The following is a 22,576-nucleotide window of genomic DNA, read 5'->3' on the forward strand; positions in this document are numbered from 1 at the left end:
CTGGAGAACAGGATATGTTTCTACTGCTCTTGAAAGTGTAGCTCTATACAGTATCTGATGTAGCCACTAATGAAGCTTCCACACTATTTGCCTTTTTGGCATGCCTGCTCTCACTTTACCATTCTTTATTCTCTCTTTTACACATCCTCCTTGGCTACAAGCTCTCCCCCCATATTTCTCTCATTTCTACTCCGTATTTTCTTCCCCCTTTCTTTACATTAAGCTTTCCACTGTCCCTTTCTCCTTTTCTTTTCATACACTCCTTTTCTTGCTAATCATCTCTTAATATCTACACTCCTTTCTTGTGTTCTCTGGCAGCCCTCATTTTTAAAAGCTGTTTGGAGCAGTGACTTGAGAAGCTGAGATCAAATTAAGCCATTTCCAACAGAGAGAATCAGCAAGAAAAGGAGTGTATTAATTTATAGTGTTTAATTTATATTGATTTATAGTGTTTCCCTCCACCCACCCCCAACCCCCTATCATGAAACCAAGTGACAAAATCATGTCATACCGCTTTACAAACCAAATGTGCTAGACCTTTAAGATAATGGAGAAAATGAACCACACACAAACAACAGGGAGTCCAATAAAACTATTTTATAAATAAAAACAGGTTGGATGGTTTTAACGTATATAAAACCCCAATGGGTGGGGGGAGATAAGGGCAGTACATATGACAAGAGAAGATAGCACCAAAATGGAAGGGAGAGAGCAGGAGGAAAAGCAAGAAGGCAACATAGTACCAGAAGGACAAGGAAGGTACCCGCAAGAGGGAAGATGAGACGTGATGTAGCACCAGAAGGACAGAGAAGGGATTGGCCAAGTGATGTTTAAATTGTGGGCAACAGCCTAAAAGGCTGATAGACAGAGAGAAAAGGAGCAGGCCAAAATGAGGGCAAAAATGAGGACTCCAAAGGACAGACAGCAAGGCAGCAGACCAGAGCAAGCTGGCAGAGGTACAGATATCACAGTTATAGAAGGGGACCTGCAAGCAGGAGAGGAGAGCGACTTGGTGCTGGACTGAAAGTGGGAGTGATGGTACATTTCAATACACAAGAACAACTAGACCCCCATGTACATTGGTGCAGAGGGCAATTGCATCATGTCAACAAGAACCCATCCCAGGGCAGAAAGTCAATCTGATTAAAGGCAGTAGAGTGGTAAAGTATATAATTATCTTCTGCACAGTCCTTGTACAGCTAAGAGAGGCTGCCGCCCCTTGCCAAGAGTATAACAAAGATGCTTACTATTTCAAGAAAGTGGCAAATATTATGGTTGTTTATGCAAGAACTGGAGTATGAAAGCCAAATGCTGTGGAGTTCTTGACTAATCAAATCCTTAATGTTACAATAAGAATAAGGATTGCTTCACGCATAAAGTCACCCTCTACAGGAAACTGATGAATACTGCATCTGGACACAATGCGATCAGAATGTACATGCGCATGTATAGGTTCTGCAGAACAGAATTCTGCATTATCTGTTTCTGCTACTTCTGGTGTTTGGACTACTCAGAATACTTAAGGTCCAACCTCTGACCACCGGAAAACAGTCACAGCAACTCTTCTGGCTTTAGAGATTACCTGGCATTGTCCACACACTACAAATTCATCTCCACAGGCAGAAAGGCCACAAAATTTGTTTTGTTGAAACCAATTAGAAGCTGAGTTGTGTGGCTCTTGTTGTTTTCTCATGAATATCTGAAGCTACGTACACTGAGTCAGACCCGTGATTAACAGCTGCTCTAAGAGTTCCAGGCACAGGACTTTCCACCACTACTTCTTGATGCCAGGGACTGAACTTATGCAAAGCACAAGCTCTATGCACTGAGCCATTGCCCATACTCAAAACTTTGCTGAGATTCCTTAGAAGTACAGCATGCAGACATATGCAGAAGTGGATCCAACCTCTCAGGAGGCAGCACTACACAAGCAAGAACTATATCCCATGGAAATGAGTCATCCTCTAACTATTCATGACTAAAGTCCCTCCCTTTCTTTCTCTCCCCCCCCCCCCCAAACTAACCCTTATTTCAGTTTTTGGGTTATTAAGAACAGAAATGGTGTGTTTTGTATTTAAAGAGAAAGTTTTGCAGAGAAAGCAGGAGTGCCCAAGTTCTTTGGGGTTTGTAGTCCAGATACAACTAGACTGGGGTAGAAGGTTTAAAATGCTAGATCTCCAACTTAAAACAAAATTTGACTTTTTAAAAAAGGTAGACGCAAGTGTGAAAAACGGGTGAGAAGGGCTCCACTAGCAAAAGTGGAAGCAACAGGAAGATGGCTAACAACATGTGGAAGAGTGGAGAAACCCTGCTTGGAGAGAGGCATTTTCTTTGCAGTTACTCTGTGGCACAGCAGACTATTATTAGGAGGCTGTTCTAGGAAGAGATGACAGCATCAGCAGTCTTAGTACACACGGGAAACTGGTGTCCATGGTCAGAGCTGTACAAACCATATCCTCCCTATATCCTGACATGTGCTATAAGGGCTGGTGCTCTCACTGTGGCTCTAATCAAGACATGGGAAGGCAAAAGCATCAAGGAAGAGGGGGGAAAGCCTCTCTGAAGCGTCCCACTTTACCAGGAAGGCTTGTCACAGTTGGGAGTAACACTGTGCTAGACAGCAAGGGTGGAAGGTTCTCTTCACCTCACAGCTTCATGCCAGTGACCACCATGTTGCTACATGTATTAGACAGAAGAAAGATACAGCTGGATCTTAGCCCTGTTCCCCTCTCGGGGTTATGGATAAAGTTGGGGCATCTTCCAAGTGTAGGGAAAAAGCCATCTTCAGCCCCCACATGGGCCCAAGTGCCTGCCTGGAGGGCTCTGTGTCTTCCTCTGTTGGGGGGAAGTCAAACCACCACCACCACAGCGCGTTGCAGCTCTCCCCACCACAGGCGACCAGCTCAAAGGAAGTCAAACACCCCGTAATTCTTGGCTGCTTGACAGAAAGGAACACAGAAAGGGATGAGAAGAAAGAGGGCATGTGTTTAGGGCAGGGAGAGTGAGATGGCATGGAAAACAGAGGCGAGCAGCAGAGACCCCAGGCAGATGCAGATTAATGGGTTAGAGAAAGGGTTAGGGGGACTGGTACAAGCAAGGGAGCTCGCCTTTGCAATCAAGGGCAGGGGGAGTAGGGAGAAGATGCTGGGTCCACGCACAGGCGGGGATTAGAATCAAAACGTTTAGTTCAGTTTATTTTTTCCCTTTTCATAATTACCAGAACGAAAAAAAAAGACCAGAATGAGACTGGGCTCTTCCTAGGAGACAAACAGATGGGGCAACAGATAGGTAGGGATGGAAGGACGGACAACAGTTCACATTACATCCACAAAGAACTCACTGGGGTTGCCCATGGCCATTCGGAATGACTGTCTACTGGCCGTCAGTTCAGGGGGCACAGAGGCCAGGTCTCGGCCAGGAGGGGCCCCTGGGGGTCCCATGGCAGAAGGTGGTGGAGGCATCAGGAGCATGGGAGGGCTGTAGAGAGGTGGAAGGCCTGGAGGCCCGTAGGACTGTTGGCTGTGATGACTACGGATGCTGTGGGCTAGTGAGTGGTGGCTGCGTTGGCTGGTTGGCACTGAGCGCTCACTGGCTGCTCGCTCCCGCCTCATGCTGCTGCGGCTGGTATGGTCTGATTCGCTGCCACTGCCACCTGACTTAGACTCGCCAGCCTTGGGATCTCGCTCCTTCCTTCGCTCACTTCCACTGCGATTTGAGCCACTGCTCCGACTTCCTGTACAGAGAATAGAATGGGATGGAGATGAGGATTAGGGAATATTCTGGGCTGCAACCTTGAAAAAAAGGGGCGGCCCACTAGAAGAGTATGAAGAACCTCATAGGAGCATTAAATTACTCGCAGGCTCCAGACTGAGATCCATCTAGTCCACTATTCCATTTCTAGCCTAAGTAAGTTCACAGGCACATGGGCGTGAAAGCAACAGTCCTCTCTAATGTCCCCAGCATCCGGTACATAGGAGTTTATTGACTGTGCATGGATGTGCCATTCAATTATGCTGACTAGCCCTACACTAAAGCAAATCCTTTCAGAGGAATGGGCTAAGCATTTTCTCACAATCCTGGGATGGGTGATTAAAATTCTGAGATTTGTTGCTTGTCAGGGACAGCACAGATGAAAATGTTTGTGTTCTCTTTCTCTCTCTTTCCCTTTCTGTCCATCTCCTCTCCTGTCCTTTCCCCTCTCTTCCCCCAGGGTAGCTGAAGAGATGGAAGGCATGCAGGGTGCTCCTGCTGTATCACCAGGTAGTCGCAGCCTAGTTGAACTTGAACTGCTGAAGGAAGAATCCTCCTCCTCCTTTGGGGGTGAAGCTGCCACTCACTAAGGAACTTGTTCTTTTAAGCAGGCTCTGAACAGAGAAGATGCTGAAATGCTAGATAAATACCTTTGCCATGGATTGCACATTCTTCTGCTTGTAAGGACAACCATCCATCCTCCCTCCCCTCTTCTCCTGCATTACCTCGCCTAGTTTCTCTTCCTGCCGCTCTGCCTCCTTTTGAACCTTTTAGCCCCTCCCCCCAATCCTAAATCTTAGCGGAGTCCCTCCACCTGTTGCTGCCACCACTGCCACCTATTCATCCAAAGGTGTTTGAAGGAACCCACTGAGTCAGTCTCCAAATAACTATTCAAACTTGCCTAGTGGATAGTTCTGGTTTTACACCATTTTGCAAAGGGCCCTGAGTTTTTTTTTATTGCAGAGGTGGAGGGAAGAGTAGGCAACATTTTCCATTAGCTTCTTTTTTCAAAAAAAACCTGAAACATCAAGAGTCACTCAAGAAGGAACTGGATGGTTAATCTAAAGAAAATGAAACCTTTCTGTGAAGATTATTTGAAAAGAAAAAGTGGGACCACCATGTTGGAATCTGGTGATATTTTTTGTTCTTTACAGTGTAAGAGAAAGTTCTGTTTGAGTCCCAGCCTGCACATTTACCTTCACTGTGCTGACTGCCTGCACTGCCCCCTCCATAGCTGTACCCTGGATCAGGAAATCCTGGATGGGGATTGTATGGATGAGGTGGTGGAAATTGATATGGAAAGGCCATGGGCCATGGGGCGGCTCCAGGATGGGGTAATGGAGCCAGTGTATCCTGGTCAGAGGCGCCGCTGGATCCATCGTGGTCGTGCAAGGACAAGTTGGCCATGTCTGAAGAAGAGAGACAGAAAAGGCAAGACTTTAGACCAGAAATGGGGTAGTTGTGCAGGGGGACAAAGCTACCTTACTCTTATCTATCAAATTTCAGTGGAACTGGAAGGGGGGAAGCGATGCCTACCCACTGACTACTGCTTGAAAGTTACAGCTCCCTACAGAGAGGAGTGACTTTGCCAGCATGCCATAAGTCAGGATGCAAAGAAATTCAGCACATGTGAATCCTGGTATGCCGTTCTACTTTCCAGTGTAACAGATTGCCACATGACAGCCTGAAACCATCACCATCTGTTTCACTGTAGTAGAGTCTGCAATCTTCTACTTTGCTTCACAATCCACCCTGCTCCCCCCAATTACAAATTACAAAAGAAGAGGCCGTACTGCCACAGAGATCGCCAAATATATAGTAGCACTGCTCCGAGAAGGTGATTTTGTTGACAGTGTGTCGGATGTAACCGGCCTTCAGCAGATTGCTGGCGTACTTGCGGGATTCTCGACGGTCCGTAAAGCCTTCTACGTGATGGTAAAGCCAATCTACCACATCTGATCCTGCAAAAGACCCAGCAGTAAGGGGAAATTAGGACATTAACGGCAGGAGGGAAAAGTAGGTGGTTCTAGGACAGTGGTTCTCAACCTACGATCCATAGAGCACAGATGGTTTGTGAGACCCTGAGAAGTAGTCCATGAGGTCTCAGAAAAATAAAAGATCAGCTTCTATGACTTCCAGCAACTCGTTGAATGAGCACTTCCCCACAGACCATCACAGAGGGTAGAGAAGAGACAGCCCTCAACTTCACCTGGCACTTCCAGCATCCCGCTGAGTGAGCACTCCTCCACAGACCATCAGAGAGTGTAGAGAATGGACTGAAAGTAGCTGCACCCAGCACTGAAGTGTTGGCTATGGGTGGTCCATTCTCCAGCCTCTCTGGTAGTCCATGAGGAAGCTCTCACTCACCTAGCACTCCCCCATGGACTACCAAATTTAATTGAATTTTTGTGTGTGCAGGGAGTGGGGGAGGGGGTTGCATGTGGTCCATGACAATTCCGATTTTTCCTCATTGGTCCGTGGACTCCTAAAGGTTGGGAACCACTGTTCTAGGAAGAGGGAAGGGAAACTCAGAGGTGAAGGAGATTTGGAAGGCGGGCCGAGTCAGGTCCTCTGCTGTTGCCATCATTCAAACCACTGGCTATATGCAGGCAGGTCCTTTCAAATGGCATGCCATCCAAAGGTTTCTATGTTCAGCCTGAACCTGTACACCCTGACTTGGAAGCAGGCTCTACTGTGTACAATGAGACTTGTTTCCAGGCAAGGAACTGCAGCCAAAGAAAGCTAACATTCTGCACTATTTTATTAATTATGGATATCACTACCAGAGACAACGAGGACGGAGCTGAAAGTTCTCCTGGGAGTACTATTGGCTGAATTCAGGTTTCATTGTTTCACCATCTTTTTCTCATTGTTCTACATGGGCGGTTCTCCTGGCAGTTGTCAACCACTATTTTTCCCACCAAAACCATGCCTTGTGAACAGTGTTACATCACCACGTAGCATTGTTTCAGGGCAAACTGTGGGTAACAAAATATTTATGTTAGTCTCTCTACTTTTAAAGTTCCCACCTTGTGCCAAAAGGATTTTAGCCAAAACAGGACCACCTACTACAAGTATGATCACATACACACAAATCACATCCAGACTGGTCTACTGAAATGTGCTTTACACGCTTCAACCCTTGAAGATGGTTCAGAAACAGCAACTGATTCAAAATGTTGTTGCCTGGACTCTAGTGGAAGTCAAGTGAGTTGAGAGTAACATTTATCCTGCATCAGATACACTGATTAACAGATTGTTTCCAGGCCAAATTGAAGGACTGGGTACTAAAAACAAACAGTCTGGGCCCAGGTTACCTAAAGGACCGCCTGTGCCCACATGAGCCTGCTCAGGTTCTACAATCAGTCTCACAGGCCTTCCTCCCTGGACCACAGTTCCCCTCAGAACAACACTATGCAGTGATATAGTATTGTTCAGAAGGACATAGCAAGAAGGGACAGAGTAGCCAGCAGCCACCAGGAGCTGCTGCCAGGAAGCCATTTCTTCCCCCCCCCCCGCCACACACACACTTTCAGCCCAACTTTGCTTCATTTTTCAGTCTTCTACAATTCACACCGAAATGGCCCTGCCAATGTCAAAACCTGCAAATGCAGTAGCAAAAATAGACATCCATTTGCTGCAGTTCTAGTTAGAACTAAACATGAACAACTTGCATGATTCATCTGACTCTGGATGCTGCAGAACTTTTAGCTGAGAGCTCTGTGGCAACAAGAGAGTGGCTGCAAGAGAGAGTAAAAGGGCAGTAAGGCTATCTTGAGTGGTGGGTGGTACGTCAAGGTCATGGGGCAATGACAATGTACATGATACACTGAAGCATCACCCCCACCTTGTTCAGTAACCCCCACCATGGTGTGTGCTGAGAACCAGGAACTCTTGATTCAAATCTCATCTGAACTCACTTCAGGCAAGCTATTGTTCTCTTAGCCTCAATCCCACTCCATCTGCAAAATGGGCATAATAATATGACCTCTCTTACTGAACTGTTGTATTAACAGTGCATATGAAACAGTTCTTGAAGGTTGTGTTATTTATTAATATTTTCCAATTAGGAAAGTTAGAAGTTTATAGAGAAAAAAAGTAAAAGCCAAGATACTTAGGAATGCAAATTCTGCACCAGAAACCTGCACCAGAATGCAGAATTCTGAAAGCAAGTCATCTCTGAAGATAAACAGTTTTGTATGCTGTTCTACATTCCCATAGTTGCTTAATGTCACTGAAAGGACAGGTACAATCATTGACCTAAAACATGGGCTAAACCAGGGGTGTCAAACCCATTTCATACAGAGGGCCGAATAGCATTCATGATGCCTGCTGAGGGCCGGAAGTGATATCATTAGGCAGGAAGTGATGTCATTAAACAGTTCATGACCAAAAATAAGCACTTTTTCCTCACTTGGGAACTCGTTAGCTGCAAATGACAGAAGAGTAAATATACATACCTGGATCATATTCAAGAAATGGGAGAGCTCAATTTTCAAGTGACTGCCCTTTCAGCAGTAACACCTCAGCATGGCTCAGCAGCTGAGAGCCTGAAGGCTGGATAAAAAGCTTCCATGGGCCACATCTGGCCCCCTGGCCTTATGTTTGACACCCCTGGGCTAAACCAATGGTTCCCAACTTTTTAGTGCTGTAGCCCCACTTGTCCTCTATGGTGGGTCACAACACAGGATTCCCTATAGTACCTCAATACCTTTTTGGGAGCCTCTGGGGGTAGCTTCCAGGTTGCACTGGGCCAGCAACCCACTCCATTGGCCTCCATGGCCCCAGAATGCCTGGCAGAAGCAACCAGAAGTGATTTTTGGTTTGTAGGAGCAAACCAGAAGTTGCTTCTGCAAAACAGAATGGCTTCTATTGCTTCTGTAGGAAATTTTGGGGCCTTCAGAGGCCAATGGAGTGAGTTGTGGTCTGGAGGTGGCCTCTGTGGGCTCCCAATAAGGTACTACAGAGAGCATTGTGTTGTAGCCTAGAGCACTTGGGGTTGCAAACTGCCACACATGGGGTTGTGACCCAACACACATAGGGCTGCAACCCACAGTTTGAGAAATGCAGGGCTAAACTGTTATCTCCATGGGAGACACACTTCCCTTCCCACAGAGAGGCTGCATCTTACCAATGAAAGCGTTGGGGATGGTGATCTTCAGCCACATGCGGTCACGTACTTCCAGGCCTGACTCTGGGGAGGCCATGGCTTTGACAATGGTGGCCATGTCGCTGTGGATGGACAGGTGAAAGTCATCGAGGCCTGCAAGTTGGACGGAGGGAAGGGAGGCAGAGATGAAAGGGAATGGAAAAGCAGAGGAGCACATGGAGGTGCCACACATAGAGGGATGGGGCCAGGGAACAACACATCACAGGCACACCCCAGAAGTCTTGAATCAGCTGGCCAAGACCATAATCTTCTATAATCCCTCTCTGAACTGAACTTTTCCTCAGGGTATGAATGTTCATGCTACTGCTTGTCCTATTGCTACAAATAATCAGTTATAGTCTTGCCACAGTCTCCATCACAATTCACCCATCTGCTGACATGCTTCCTTTACAAAGCTCAAACTGCTTTATTATGGGGCTTCCAGTGGTATCCCATCCAATCACAGATGAGGCATGCATCTGCTTCACTTCAACAATGCTACAACAACAGAGGCTCCCAGAATTCTTCTTCTTATTGTTTATACAGCACAATCTGTGGGGCTCTGCAATAGATGAGCGGACAGGTCCCAGCTCCAAAGGTCAAATTTTCAAGCACTGGCCAATAGCCAACCAGAGGCCCGCACTGCATAGCAGCTGTATCAGACATTGCTCTCAGCTTACGGTTGGCCCTCTTCTTGTTCTTGAGCTCCCTTTCCGAACAGAGGCAAATTCTTCCACCCCACCCCCAGCATCACTGCCCTCAACATCCTCTACCATCTGCATCCACTTCAACAATCCAACTTCCTTGAAGCTGCCCTCCAGATACTGATTCAAGATTTACTAAGCTTCAGTCTACAACCTCTGCTTATAAGGAAATGTAAGGACTCCAGGACATGTTAGGGCCACATGTGGTTCATTATCTCAAGCCACCTGGGTCATGACTCCTCTCTAAGGATAGCACTCCATTCAACTGTGCACGTCAAAGACTATCACACTGCAACTAGTTGATATCCAAGGGAAACCAAGTCAGGATCGGATGATTTTCCAGAGACATTTTTTTTTTCCTGCAACTACCTGATTCCCCCACTGGTCATGTACACACACTGGAAGGGCTTGTTATCCTTTGGTAAGTAGTCACATAAACAAGCCTACTGCCTTCTGCTAAATAAGCCCACTGGTCTCTGCTTAGCCTCTCCTCCTGCAAGACCTTCCCTTCTAGCCACTGTATTCACTTCCTCTTCTTTCTCTCATTTGAAATATCTAGCTCCAAACACATTCCTAATGCTTCACATAAGACAACAAAGACATCCCTGTCCAAGCAGTTCTCAATGTGTGAGAGAAGATCATTATTCTGGAAGGTCAGAGACTTATTTCAACCCTTAAACTGGAGTTATGCCCCTGTCCATGTATTGCTCCTGTCAGGTATGGCATGCAAGTGAAGCCAAGTGGGGTGGGGAAACACACAGGCACAAAGACTTACGTTCGGTTTCTGGGATGGAGCTGGTGATGGAGGAGCTGGTGGAAGTGATTGTGCTCATGGATGGACTCATACCGTACGCTGGATAAGTGCCGGTCATCGCTGCGGTGTGGGAAACCCAGGCTGCTGGGTCAATGGGTCGGATGGGCTCGCCTAAAGGGAACACACATGACATGTGAGAAAAACCTCCTCTTCAAGAAGCATTTCCTTTGTTCAACCCACCACCTCTGGGCAGCCCCATCCTCCCCCAGCATCACCGGGACTCACCCGGATCGGAGCATGGAGAGTCTGGCCCAGCCCAGATCCGCTGGGGAGCAACTGGGGGAGAAAGAAGAAAGGAAGGTTCAGCGAGAGGGGTGCAGCGGGACTGGCTCTCCCTGTGGACAGGAGGCAGGGCAGCTGGGAGGTGAGTGTGCAACAGTTGCTTGCATGCAAGGGATTGAGTATCTCAGGTGTTATGTGGAAGGAGAGAACTGAGTAAGCATGAGAAGACAGAAGGGGACAATGGAAAGAGAGCAAGAAAGACAGCACTGCAGAGGTTCACAAAAAAGAATTCCCTCTTTCTCAGTCACTCTAAATCAGTTTATATGTTCATCTGAATGAAGCAGTAAAGCTTTTCCTGGACTGGGCCATTGTAAGCTGCAGGCGAAAGATAGCATGTAAAAATCTTTCTGTGTGTAGAACAACTAGCATCTTGGAAGCCTCCTCCTTGACATGCTAGTTTTCTAGACACAAGGACAAACACCCCAAGAAGGTGCATTCAAACCTGCAACTGAAGCCCAGCTGTAGGTGAGGACCTGCAGCAGTATAATCTGGAAAAACATAGGATTCCATTTAAATTGGCCCTCACACATCCCACTATGCAAACACACAAGCAAAACTAGGAAAATAGTGCCTTAATTCACTTACTTCTGGGTAATGAGAAGCAGCCTCTGGGACTAGGATCCCAACACTTAGCAACCGTCAAAGTGATGGGCCTGCAATAGAAAGACAATAGATGTTACAAATCCTATAAGCCAGGTTCACAGAGTAGCATTTCCATTGATCTTTAAATTCCTAAATGGATTGGAGCCAGGGAACTTAAAGGATTGCCCTTCCCTACATGAATCTTCCCTGAGGTCTTCTGGAGGAGTCCTCTTGCATGTCCTAAACCACCTAAGATGAAAATGAAGGAGATGTGTAGAAGGGTCTGTTCTGTGGTGGCCATATGAGACTTGCTTTCCCAGCAGATTCACCATATCCCCTTTCCTTTACTCATTTTGCTACTCCTTTGAAACCTAATTATTTAGCTGGCCTTTGTGAGTTGTGTATATTTTTCATTTGGTCTCTCTCTCCTTCTTGTGTTGGTTTATAAGTTGTATTGTTGTTTTTACAACATATTGCATTTTAAAACTTGTTGTGAGCTGCCTTGAGTTCTTTGGGAGTGGTGGGACAGAAATCTTTTAAAATAAGTATATTTATAGCAGGAGTGCTCAAAACGTCGCTCGCGATCGACCGGTCGATCGCGAGGCAACAGTGAGTCGATCACGCGCCGGGCTGGGCTGACGGGGCTACCTGGCTGCGGCGTCAGCGCAGGTGGGGGCGCTCAGGGCCGCTGCAGCCGGTCCCTGGCGGTGGGGCGGCCCCTGACGGTGGGCTGTGGGGGGAGGACGGGAAGCCCCGCCTGAGCGAGGCATGCCCCTGGGCGGCAGGGGGGGCGGTGCTCCCCGTCTCGTTGGCGGGTGACGTGTCGGCTCCCTGTCGGTAACTGGCCAGCGGCAGGCTGGGAAGGTGGCGCGCGGTGTGCTCGGGCCTGCTGGGGAGGCCCCTGCTCGGGCCGCACTGACTGCTGCTGTGCACGCCCACAGGTGTGGAGGCCGGGAAGGCGGCGTGCGACCTGAGCACGCTGTGCGCTGCCTTACCGACCGCCGCACCTGTGGGCGTATGCAGCAGCGGTCAGCGCAGCCCGAGCAGGGGCCTCCCCAGCAGGCCTGAGTGCGCCGCGTGCCGCCTTCCCGCTGCTGCGCACGCCCACAGGTGCGAAGGCCAGGAAGGTGGCACGCGGCTCGAGCAGGGGCCTCTCCTGTTGATCCCCTGCTGCCGCCCCGGGGGAGACTCCTGCCTGGTGGGCTCCCGCCTGCCTCCCCCCCCGGCCCGATCGCGGCTCCAGGTGGCGGAGAGACTGGTGAGTGGCTCTGCGGGGGGCTGGGGCCATGGGGGGCAGCGCCGCATCCCCGCCTGCCCGACTCGGGGCTGGGAAGGAATGTGAGGCATCCACTTTGTTCCCAGTTGCAGGAGTGGAGGAGGCAGTGGGGGGAGGACCTGAAGGGGGGCTGGGGGGGAGGAGGAGGGGGAAGAGGAGGGGGCTTCTCCCTCCACCGAGGGGGGCTCTTTCCCCCACCTCCCCCTGCCTCGACTTTGGCGGCGATCAGTCGCCTTTCTCCCTCTGGATCATCCCCCAAGTTGGTCAACCTTCTCTCCCCTTCCCAGCCCAGCTTCTTGCCAGCCCTCCCAGCTTCTCCCCGGGTGACTCTGGCTGGCCGGCCGGCCGGAGGAGAGGCAGGGCCCGGCCCTTCCTGCAGAGGAAATGCCTTCTCGGGAAGCTGCTGGGAAAGGGGGCAAGGTGGAGGGTGCAAGTCCTCGTGAGCAAGGGCAGCAGCCGCCGCCTGGGACTTCCTTACTCTCGAGTAGACAGCTTGGGTTTGGGCCGCTTGGAGAGGGTTTTTAAGGGGTGTGCTCTTGGAAAGCCTGGAGCGCACTGGAACTTACAATCCTAGGCATGCCTACTCAGAAGTAAGTCCCATTGTGTCCCAATGGGGCTTACTCCCAGGAAAGTGTGGATAGGATTGCTGCCTTAGGGAACAATCCTATGCAGGTCTATTCAGAAGTAAGTTCTATTTTGTTCAATGGGACTTGCTCTCAGGGAAGTGTGGTTAGGATTGCAACCTTAGTTTTCAGTCTTGAAAATGGGCTTGAAAGAGTGCTGGATCTCACAAAGTTAAACTTTAGTTCAGAAGGGAAATGTCATCTGCTCTGGACCTTTCCCCATAAATTTTAAGTTTATGCTTTTAGGCTTTTAGGCTAAATTTAGGCTTTTAGGCAGGAAGCTGAAAGCCAGGACCTCAAAGGTAGCGTTCTCTGAAGTGCTACCTGTTCCACGCGCAGGGCCAGCTAGGCAGGCAGAGATCAGGGGTCTCAATGCGTGGATGAGACGGTGGTGTAGGGAGGAGGGGTTTAGATTCGTTAGGCACTGGGGAACGTTTTGGGACAAGTGGGGCCTGTACAAGAGGGACGGGCTCCATTTGAACCAGAATGGAACCAGACTGCTGGCGCATAACATTAAAAAGGTGACAGAGCAGCTTTTAAACTGATCCCTGGGGGAAGGCCGACAGGAGCCGAGGGGCATCCGGTTCGGGACTCCTCATCCCTATGGGATGAGGATGGGGAGGTTAGAGAACAACAAGACAAAGGCAGGGTAGGAGAAGAAATTGGGAAAGGTAGGGTGATGGGATGTGATAGACGGTTTGGCACAATGAGAGGATACGGGGACAAAGGAGCAAATAAGCAGCCCATCCTGGGGCATTCCGTGTATAAATGCTTTTATGCAAATGCCCGAAGTCTACGAGCAAAGGTGGGAGAACTGGAATGTCTGGTGACAAGGGAAAATATTGACATAGTGGGCATAACGGAAACCTGGTGGAATGCGGAGAATCAGTGGGATACCGCAATCCCGGGCTATAAACTCTACAGGAGGGACAGGCAGGGGCGTGTTGGAGGTGGGGTGGCCCTTTATGTTAAGGAAGGGATAGAATCCAGCAAAGTAGAGATTGAAGGTGGGTCCGACTCCACCGTAGAATCTCTGTGGGTTAAATTACCAGGCTTGTGCAGCGATGTAATACTGGGGGCGTGCTATCGTCCTCCAGACCAGAAATCTGATGGGGACCTTGAAATGAGGAAACAGATCAGGGAGGTGACAAGGAAGGACAGGGTTGTAATCATGGGGGACTTCAATTATCCTCATATTGACTGGGTCAATTTGTGTTCCGGTCACGATAAGGAAACCGGATTTCTTGACGTGCTAAATGACTGTGGCTTAGATCAGCTAGTCTCGGAGCCCACCAGAGGACAGGTGACTCTGGATTTAATTTTGTGCGGTACGCAGGACCTGGTTAGAGATGTAAACGTTACTGAGCCATTGGGGAACAGTGATCATGCTGCGATCCGTTTTGACGTGCCCGTTGGGGGAAGAATACCAGGCAAATCTCTAACAAAAACCCTTGACTTCCGACGGGCGGACTTCCCTCAAATGAGGAGGCTGGTTAGAAGGAGGTTGAAAGGGAGGGTAAAAAGAGTCCAGTCTCTCCAGAGTGCATGGAGGCTGATTAAAACAACAGTAATAGAGGCCCAGCAGAGGTGTATACCGCAAAGAAAGAAGGGTTCCACTAAATCCAGGAGAGTGCCCGCATGGCTAACCAGCCAAGTTAGAGAGGCTGTGAAGGGCAAGGAAGCTTCCTTCCGTAAATGGAAGTCTTGCCCTAATGAAGAGAATAAAAAGGAACATAAACTGTGGCAAAAGAAATGTAAGAAGGTGATAGGGGAGGCCAAGCGAGACTATGAGGAACGCATGGCCAGCAACATTAAGGGGAATAATAAAAGCTTCTTCAAATATGTTAGAAGCAGGAAACCCGCCAGAGAAGCGGTTGGTCCTCTGGATGGTGAGGGAGGGAAAGGGGAGATAAAAGGAGACTTAGAGATGGCAGAGAAATTAAATGAGTTCTTTGCATCTGTCTTCACGGCAGAAGACCTCGGGCAGATACCGCTGCCCGAACGGCCCCTCCTAACCGAGGAGTTAAGTCAGATAGAGGTTAAAAGAGAAGATGTTTCAGACCTCATTGATAAATTAAAGATCAATAAGTCACCGGGCCCTGATGGCATACACCCAAGGGTTATTAAGGAATTGAAGAATGAAGTTACAGATCACTTGACTAAGGTATGCAACTTGTCCCTCAAAACAGCCACGGTACCAGAAGATTGGAGGATAGCAAATGTCACGCCTATTTTTAAAAAGGGAAAGAGGGGGGACCCGGGAAACTATAGGCCGGTCAGCCTAACATCCATACCGGGTAAGATGGTGGAATGCCTCATCAAAGATAGGATCTCAAAACACATAGACAAACAGGCCTTGCTGAGGGAGAGTCAGCATGGCTTCTGTAAGGGTAAGTCTTGCCTCACGAACCTTATAGAATTCTTTGAAAAGGTCAACAGGCATGTGGATGCGGGAGAACCCGTGGACATTATATATCTGGACTTTCAGAAGGCATTTGACACGGTCCCTCACCAAAGGCTACTGAAAAAACTCCACAGTCAGGGAATTAGAGGACAGGTCCTCTCGTGGATTGAGAACTGGTTGGAGGCCAGGAAGCAGAGAGTGGGTGTCAATGGGCAATTTTCACAATGGAGAGAGGTGAAAAGCGGTGTGCCCCAAGGATCTGTCCTGGGACCGGTGCTTTTCAACCTCTTCATAAATGACCTGGAGACAGGGTTGAGCAGTGAAGTGGCTAAGTTTGCAGACGACACCAAACTTTTCCGAGTGGTAAAGACCAGAAGTGATTGTGAGGAGCTCCAGAAGGATCTCTCCAGACTGGCAGAATGGGCAGCAAAATGGCAGATGCGCTTCAATGTCAGTAAGTGTAAAGTCATGCACATTGGGGCAAAAAATCAAAACTTTAGATATAGGCTGATGGGTTCTGAGCTGTCTGTGACAGATCAGGAGAGAGATCTTGGGGTGGTGGTGGACAGGTCGATGAAAGTGTCGACCCAATGTGCGGCGGCAGTGAAGAAGGCCAATTCTATGCTTGGGATCATTAGGAAGGGTATTGAGAACAAAACGGTTAGTATTATAATGCCGTTGTACAAATCGATGGTAAGGCCACACCTGGAGTATTGTGTCCAGTTCTGGTCGCCGCATCTCAAAAAAGACATAGTGGAAATGGAAAAGGTGCAAAAGAGAGCGACTAAGCTGATTACGGGGCTGGGGCACCTTCCTTATGAGGAAAGGCTACGGCGTTTGGGCCTCTTCAGCCTAGAAAAGAGACGCTTGAGGGGGGACATGATTGAGACATACAAAATTATGCAGGGGATGGACAGAGTGGATAGGGAGATGCTCTTTACACTCTCACATAATACCAGAACCAGGGGACATCCACTAAAATTGAGTGTTGGGCGGGTTAGGACAGACAAAAGAAAATATTTCTTTACTCAGCGCGTGGTCAGTCTGTGGAACTCCTTGCCACAGGATGTGGTGCTGGCGTCTAGCCTAGACGCCTTTAAAAGGGGATTGGACGAGTTTCTGGAGGAAAAATCCATTATGGGGTACAAGCCATGATGTGTATGCGCAACCTCCTGATTTTAGGAATGGGTTAAGTCAGAATGCCAGATGTAGGGGAGAGCACCAGGACGAGGTCTCTTGTTATCTGGTGTGCTCCCTGGGGCATTTGGTGGGCAGCTGTGAGATACAGGAAGCTGGACTAGATGGGCCTATGGCCTGATCCAGTGGGGCTGTTCTTATGTTCTTATGTTCTTAAGTTTCCACTGTTTTTTTTTCCTTTTCTTTGCTGGCAGGGCTTTAATGGCTTACAAAAGGTAGAAATTCATCAGGCGTGTCTTCCCTTATTGGATTCACATCCATGTCAACAAAAGCTGCATTTGTTGAATTTTGGCCTGTTCAGAACTTAAAAGTCCAGGCAGCCCAAAGGGGAGGGGAAAATTTCAACCCTAAGATTGGGTCAGTGTGAAACATGGATGTCATTGTGGTGATAGTGTTTGAATGGGTGCATGACTTGGAAGGAGGGCATGATATTTTCTGTATTCTGCAGGATGAATGATGCATAGACTTTTGTGGTCAGGTCTGGCTATCTATATGTTATGATGGCGCAAACATTGTAAAAAAACTCTGGCAGATCTCCGGGCCTTGCTGGGTTTCAAAGTAGCTCTCGAGCCAAAAAAGGGTGAGCACCTCTGATTTATAGTATATAAGAAAGAGTGTGTAAGTATATTTACTTATTTATTAAGCAAACAGAAGACATCCCAAACAGCCTTTCCCCCAAGAGCAGATAAGAGTGTGACTGATCCATCCACTTCTGCCTGAAGACCGGCAGTGGCCTGACTGAGCCCAGTCATGCCATCAGGAGGTGAAGAGGCTGCTCCCTCTGACATGTGGGGAATGACTATAGTTCAGTGATAAGAGTACCTGCTTTGCATGCCAGTTTCAAACCCTGGCATCTTAAGGGAGGGCTGGGAAAGACCCCTGACTGAAATTCTGGAGAGCTACAGACAGTCCGTGTAGACAATTCTGACCTAGATGGACCAATGGTCAAAGCAGCCTCCCATGTAATATCCGTAACATTCAGCACTGGGTACTTAAGAGGACAAAACAGGGAGATGCTTGAGAAACTATAACTTGCTTTGGGCCCCTTAAACATATTTAGAAGGGATAAACAAAGGTCAGGGCTAGAAGACCTGTCACTCTGAGTCAACAATATCCACAAACTACAACACTGACAAAATGTGCCTGGAATGGATGATGGATGCTAATGCCATTATTTTTGCCCTCTGTTCACACAGCATACGAGCAGCCTTGGTCTCTGTTTTTTAAGCACAGCTGTGCTTCTTCATCTGAAATGTTCAACTATCCTCTAGGCCAGTGGTTCTCACACATTTAGCACTGGGACTCACTTTTTAGAATAAGAATCTGTCAGGATACACCGGAAGTGATGTCATGACTGGAAGTGACATCATCAAGCAGGAAAATTTTTTACAATCCTAGGCTGCAATCTTACCCAGGCTTACCCAGGAATAAGTCCAATTTACTATCTTTGTTAAAAGAATATACATAGTAGCTTGTTAAAAGTACAGATGTGTAACACTTCCCCAAACGCAGTCACATACCATGGGAGCATCAAGTCTACTATATTAAAAAGAAAATATTGAAATTAATGGGGATCCACCTGAAATTGGCTCGCAACCCACATAGCGGATCCTGACCCAGTTTGAGAAACACTGCTCTAGGTAATTTGCAGATTCTGCATACCAGGATGGACATAGAAACAGGCCACTAGGGGATGCTGCTTCAAAACCAAGCACTTGCTTGCATTAGTAGATGCCAAGCCTGCACTACAAGTGGCAAGGTGGTTTGGGAAGTGATCAGTTCCGAAAAGGAGTCATGGGACACAGAGAGGGGAAAGAGGAAGAGCCACTTACCCTGGCTTGTGCACAATCTCCCGCAACACTCGCACAGCATCGTCATTGCTCATGTTCTCAAAGTTGATATCATTCACCTGCCAAGGCAGATAACAGAGTCTGAGTCTCACCAGTGTGCCTTGCAGCGCAATCCTATCTTGTGCTGGAACAGGCAGGCCAGGAGGAGCCCCAGCGCAAGATAGGGCTTCAAAGTGGCTCAGCTGAAGGTAAGGGGGAAACTCTTCCCCTTACCCCCGGGTAAGCCACTGCAGCTACTATGGGTCTTGCCACCTGAGGTGGCACAAGTCCAAGGAGAGCAGAGCAGCCTGAAGCCGCTCCGTGCTGTTCAGGAATGGGGGTTGGGATCTGGCATAACTGCCAGGTCCCAGCCCTGCCTCCTGCTCCCCCGGACCTGCCCTCCACCCACCCTCCCCTGTCCCGGCATACCTCCCTCCTGCCTCCTCCCTGCCCACCCCAGAGCCTTGCATCGGCTGAGCTCGGCCAAAGCAAAGCTCCCTCCCCATTTCGGCACGGAGGTTGAATCCAGCCTCTGCTCGCCAGCCTAGCTGACTCTCAAGGAGGCGCAAATGTGCCTTACGGCAAGGTAGGATTGCGTCCTTATGTATGAAGCTGCTGCTAGATGACTGGTCCAATCTAGCCCAGAGATGTTTGTTCTGGCTAAGAGTGGCTCTCCAAGATCTCTGGAGAGGGAGCTCTTTCATGGGCTTGGCACTCAATATCCTTTTCAGGTGGTTGACCTGAGGTTGACCTGGGACATTTGCTCCACACTGTATCGTTTCCAGCTCTGTTACATCCTTTGTTAGATTGAACAAACAGAACTGTACACAATATTCCAAATGTGGCCACATTTGGGGTTTCCTTATAGTCATTCCCCTGACTTGGTAGAGAGGCCAGCCAGAGTCTAGAATCTAGCTTTTCTTCAACCAGAGCAGCCATTTTCAACCACTATGCCATGGCATATTGGTGTGCCATGAATGGGCCCAAGGTGTGCCACAGGAATTTGGGTGAAAGTCATTAATTAGTAAGGCCATTAGGGGATGTGAGCCCCCCATTAGCAACACAGTGTGCCTTGTCAATTGTCAAATACTTGATGATGTGCCTTGGCCATTTTAGTGCCTTGCCAGTGTGCCATGAGATAGAAAAGGTTGAAAATCACTGAACTAGAGTCTAGCTTTCCTCATGCCAAGCAAGGCCTCCTGTGTACCTGTCTCTCCTGTTGTCATACCTGGAGGAGCATGTCTCCTGGTTCAATTCTTCCATCAGCTGCCACCGCACCTCCCTTCATGATAGAGCCAATGTAAATACCACCATCACCTCGCTCGTTGCTCTGCCCAACAATGGAGATGCCCAGGAAGTTGTACTTCTCTGAAGAAAAGGTATACACAGTTAGAGCAGTGGTCAACTGAAGGAAAGCATCAAATTAATTCAATCAGCCTATTCGCTAGTTTGAAGGAACAGATGTTATGTAATTACTGTTTTGTTCTGAAAAACAGGGCTTCAGAATTAAATAATCATTACTTCATTATGAAGTAATTGAGCTCAGAATTTGCATGGCTACAACTGGTAGCTTCTGCAGAACCCTACCATTAATTTAAAAAAAAAAAAAAAAGATTCTTGGTCTCATCATGGTCAAGGCAAACATGTTTCTGCTAAAGCCCTAGGCAATAGCGTGGAGAATGGTATTGATTCCAATGGACATGGGGATTAAGTGTCCTGCACTTATCTACACTCCCTGCCCCTTCTCATGTTCCTCTATTCTGCACATATATTATCCTCCTACATGGCATGAATTCCAGCATTCCACACATAGTCCCCATTTAAGCCCCTCAAAAACGGAAAATTCAAATTTTTCAGAAGAATTCAAAGAATTCAAGAATTCTGTACAACAGTTCAAAACAGATGGCCACATTTGCATCATTTATTTGGATGGCAAAATGTCTGTGGTTCAATGAAGGTGGGACGCCTAAATTAAAATCCTCAGAATCTTTCAAAACCAGGTTGAAGTCCCAAGACAGGACCTTATGGACTGAGGAGTCAGAGGAGTTGCTCCCCTGGAAAACTTGCACCAATGAAGTCCTCTCTTGAAGATGTCTTAGAATGGATGCAGTAGCTGACACCTGGCATTTGAATGTGATGATACTCAAGCCCTTTTCTAGTCCTAACTGCAAGAACCTGAAAAGGTGTTTAAAAATGGAAGCTCAAACACCACCACCTTCTGGCACCATGCAATGAAGGCCCACCATGTTGAGTTGTAAACTTGGTTGATAGTCTCCCAGTCAAGCGTAAGGTGGACATGACAGTCTTGGAATAGCCTAAGGCATACCAAGCTTGCTTTTCAACCTCCATGCAGTGAGTTGTAAATTGTCCAAGCAGAACAGGCAAGGAGAACTGGCTCTTGGATGAGAAATCTGTGTTGGGGAAGTCGCCTGAGACTGGGCGTGCTCACTCCTTGACCATGTCGGTGAACCATGGGTGCAATGAAGGCCACTTCCACTCTTTCCTCTCTTGTTTCCAGAGGACACTTGTAAACAGAATCAATGGGGGAGAGCCATGCAGGGTTCCCAAAGGCCACGCATCAATGATCACACTGCTCTGCCCTTAAAGAAAAATCTTTCAACCTGATGGTTTGTGGGTGATGCAAACAGTTTCACTTTCTCATTGTTCTGAAATCTCTGACAGTCACCAAATTCAGACTCTACTCCAACTAGTAAAGAACTTGACTGCTGGACCAGTCCTCTATCGTATTAGTCTCTCCCAAAATATGTTCTGCTCAGATGGAGCAAATATGTCTTTCTGCCCAGCAGAAGAGTCTGCTTGTCTTGTGAAAAGATAGGGACCTGTTCCGGGCTGTCCACACAGGTTTTGACAGAGGTGCTGCCTGTATAGATTAGGAACTCCTGGTTCCTGATCTGGTGTTAGAAGAACCAGAGTGCTCGGAAGATGGTATACAAAGCTCTAAGAAATTAAGACTCCTCAATGACTGCTTTTGATGGCTTTCAGGTCTTGGAATGGAAGGAGATGCTGTTGGAGATCCAAAGCTTGTAGCCCCACCCACATCATTACTTCTTGGCATGAGGTTAACTTTCCCAGGAGTTGCACAAGGATATTTTTTCAAGGAGCCCTCAGAACTGAGGTTGATGATCTTGGCAGATAATTCCACATAAAGAAAGAACCTGTTGCTCCTGGTGTCCAGGATCACTCCAAGGTGCTCTGTCCCCTGACTGGTGGAGTTAGAATGCTCCTGGTGAGGCTGACCACAAAGTTATGCTGCTGAAGGTCCACGATGGTCCACTAAACATCTTGGGTCCCTTGTTGCTGACTGCAGTAGTGGATCAGGATGTTGCCAAAGTATACCACGATCCCTTACAGATGAAGGTGAGCCACCAGAGCCATTAACACCTTGGAGAAGACTCTGGAGGCCAATGGTAGGCCAAATTGCAGCGCTCAATACTGGAAGTGGCTTCCTGCATAAACAAATCACAGAAATCTCCCATGCAAAGGCAAGGTAATGTGAGGTAGCCTTAGAAAAGGTCTATCACTGACAAGAGGTGGTCCTGTCTGAGCACTGCCAGGATTAACTAAAGGATCTCCTCTCTGAAGCACTGTTTTTTCATCAGATGGGGTTCATCAGCAGCTCCGAGGCATATCCATCGCAAGGTCCATTGTTCTGAAGTTGTTCTTTCCCAAGCACTGCCAGAGAATTGCAGGGAGCTCCCTAGGCATGTAGGCAGTGGTCTGCATGGAAAACACGTCGATGGAAAACACCCACTAATGATGAGAATGCAAATGGGCAAAAAGGAGGTTTCAGAAATAGCGAAAACAGCGGACCAAGGGAACAAGGAAGTGCAGCAGAACCCGTCTATCCATTTCCATTTAACCATTTTTACTTTTGCTTAAGGCAGCTAACAATAACGTAAAATTGCGCATTTAGTTACAATACATGATCTGGGATTTTTGGTGTTT

At 48.0% G+C, this 22,576-nt stretch overlaps 1 protein-coding gene across 7 annotated transcripts in view; it reads right to left on the reverse strand.

Annotated features, from left to right (window-relative positions):
* Positions 1-582: 582 nt before the first annotated feature.
* The window catches only part of DVL3 (dishevelled segment polarity protein 3), a 79,258-nt gene continuing 57,264 nt past the window's right edge, over positions 583-22,576 (reverse strand). For 2 of the 7 annotated variants that reach the window (XM_066620164.1, XM_066620170.1), the window contains exons 8-17: positions 19,839-19,978; positions 18,614-18,690; positions 11,285-11,352; positions 10,643-10,693; positions 10,379-10,528; positions 8,882-9,013; positions 5,544-5,711; positions 4,947-5,159; positions 3,341-3,733; positions 583-2,935 (exon numbers count right to left, since the gene is read on the reverse strand). In XM_066620164.1, the coding sequence (XP_066476261.1) occupies positions 2,904-2,935; positions 3,341-3,733; positions 4,947-5,159; positions 5,544-5,711; positions 8,882-9,013; positions 10,379-10,528; positions 10,643-10,693; positions 11,285-11,352; positions 18,614-18,690; positions 19,839-19,978 (1,424 nt within the window). In that variant the 3' untranslated portion in view covers positions 583-2,903. Of the gene's footprint in view, positions 3,734-4,946; positions 5,160-5,543; positions 5,712-8,881; positions 9,014-10,378; positions 10,529-10,642; positions 10,694-11,284; positions 11,353-18,613; positions 18,691-19,838; positions 19,979-22,576 lie in introns of all 7 variants that reach the window. The other 5 variants (XM_066620167.1, XM_066620168.1, XM_066620165.1 and 2 more) reach the window with 5 other exon arrangements.

Source organism: Tiliqua scincoides, chromosome 3 (genome assembly GCF_035046505.1).
Source record: "Tiliqua scincoides isolate rTilSci1 chromosome 3, rTilSci1.hap2, whole genome shotgun sequence".
Lineage (NCBI taxonomy): Eukaryota > Metazoa > Chordata > Lepidosauria > Squamata > Scincidae > Tiliqua > Tiliqua scincoides.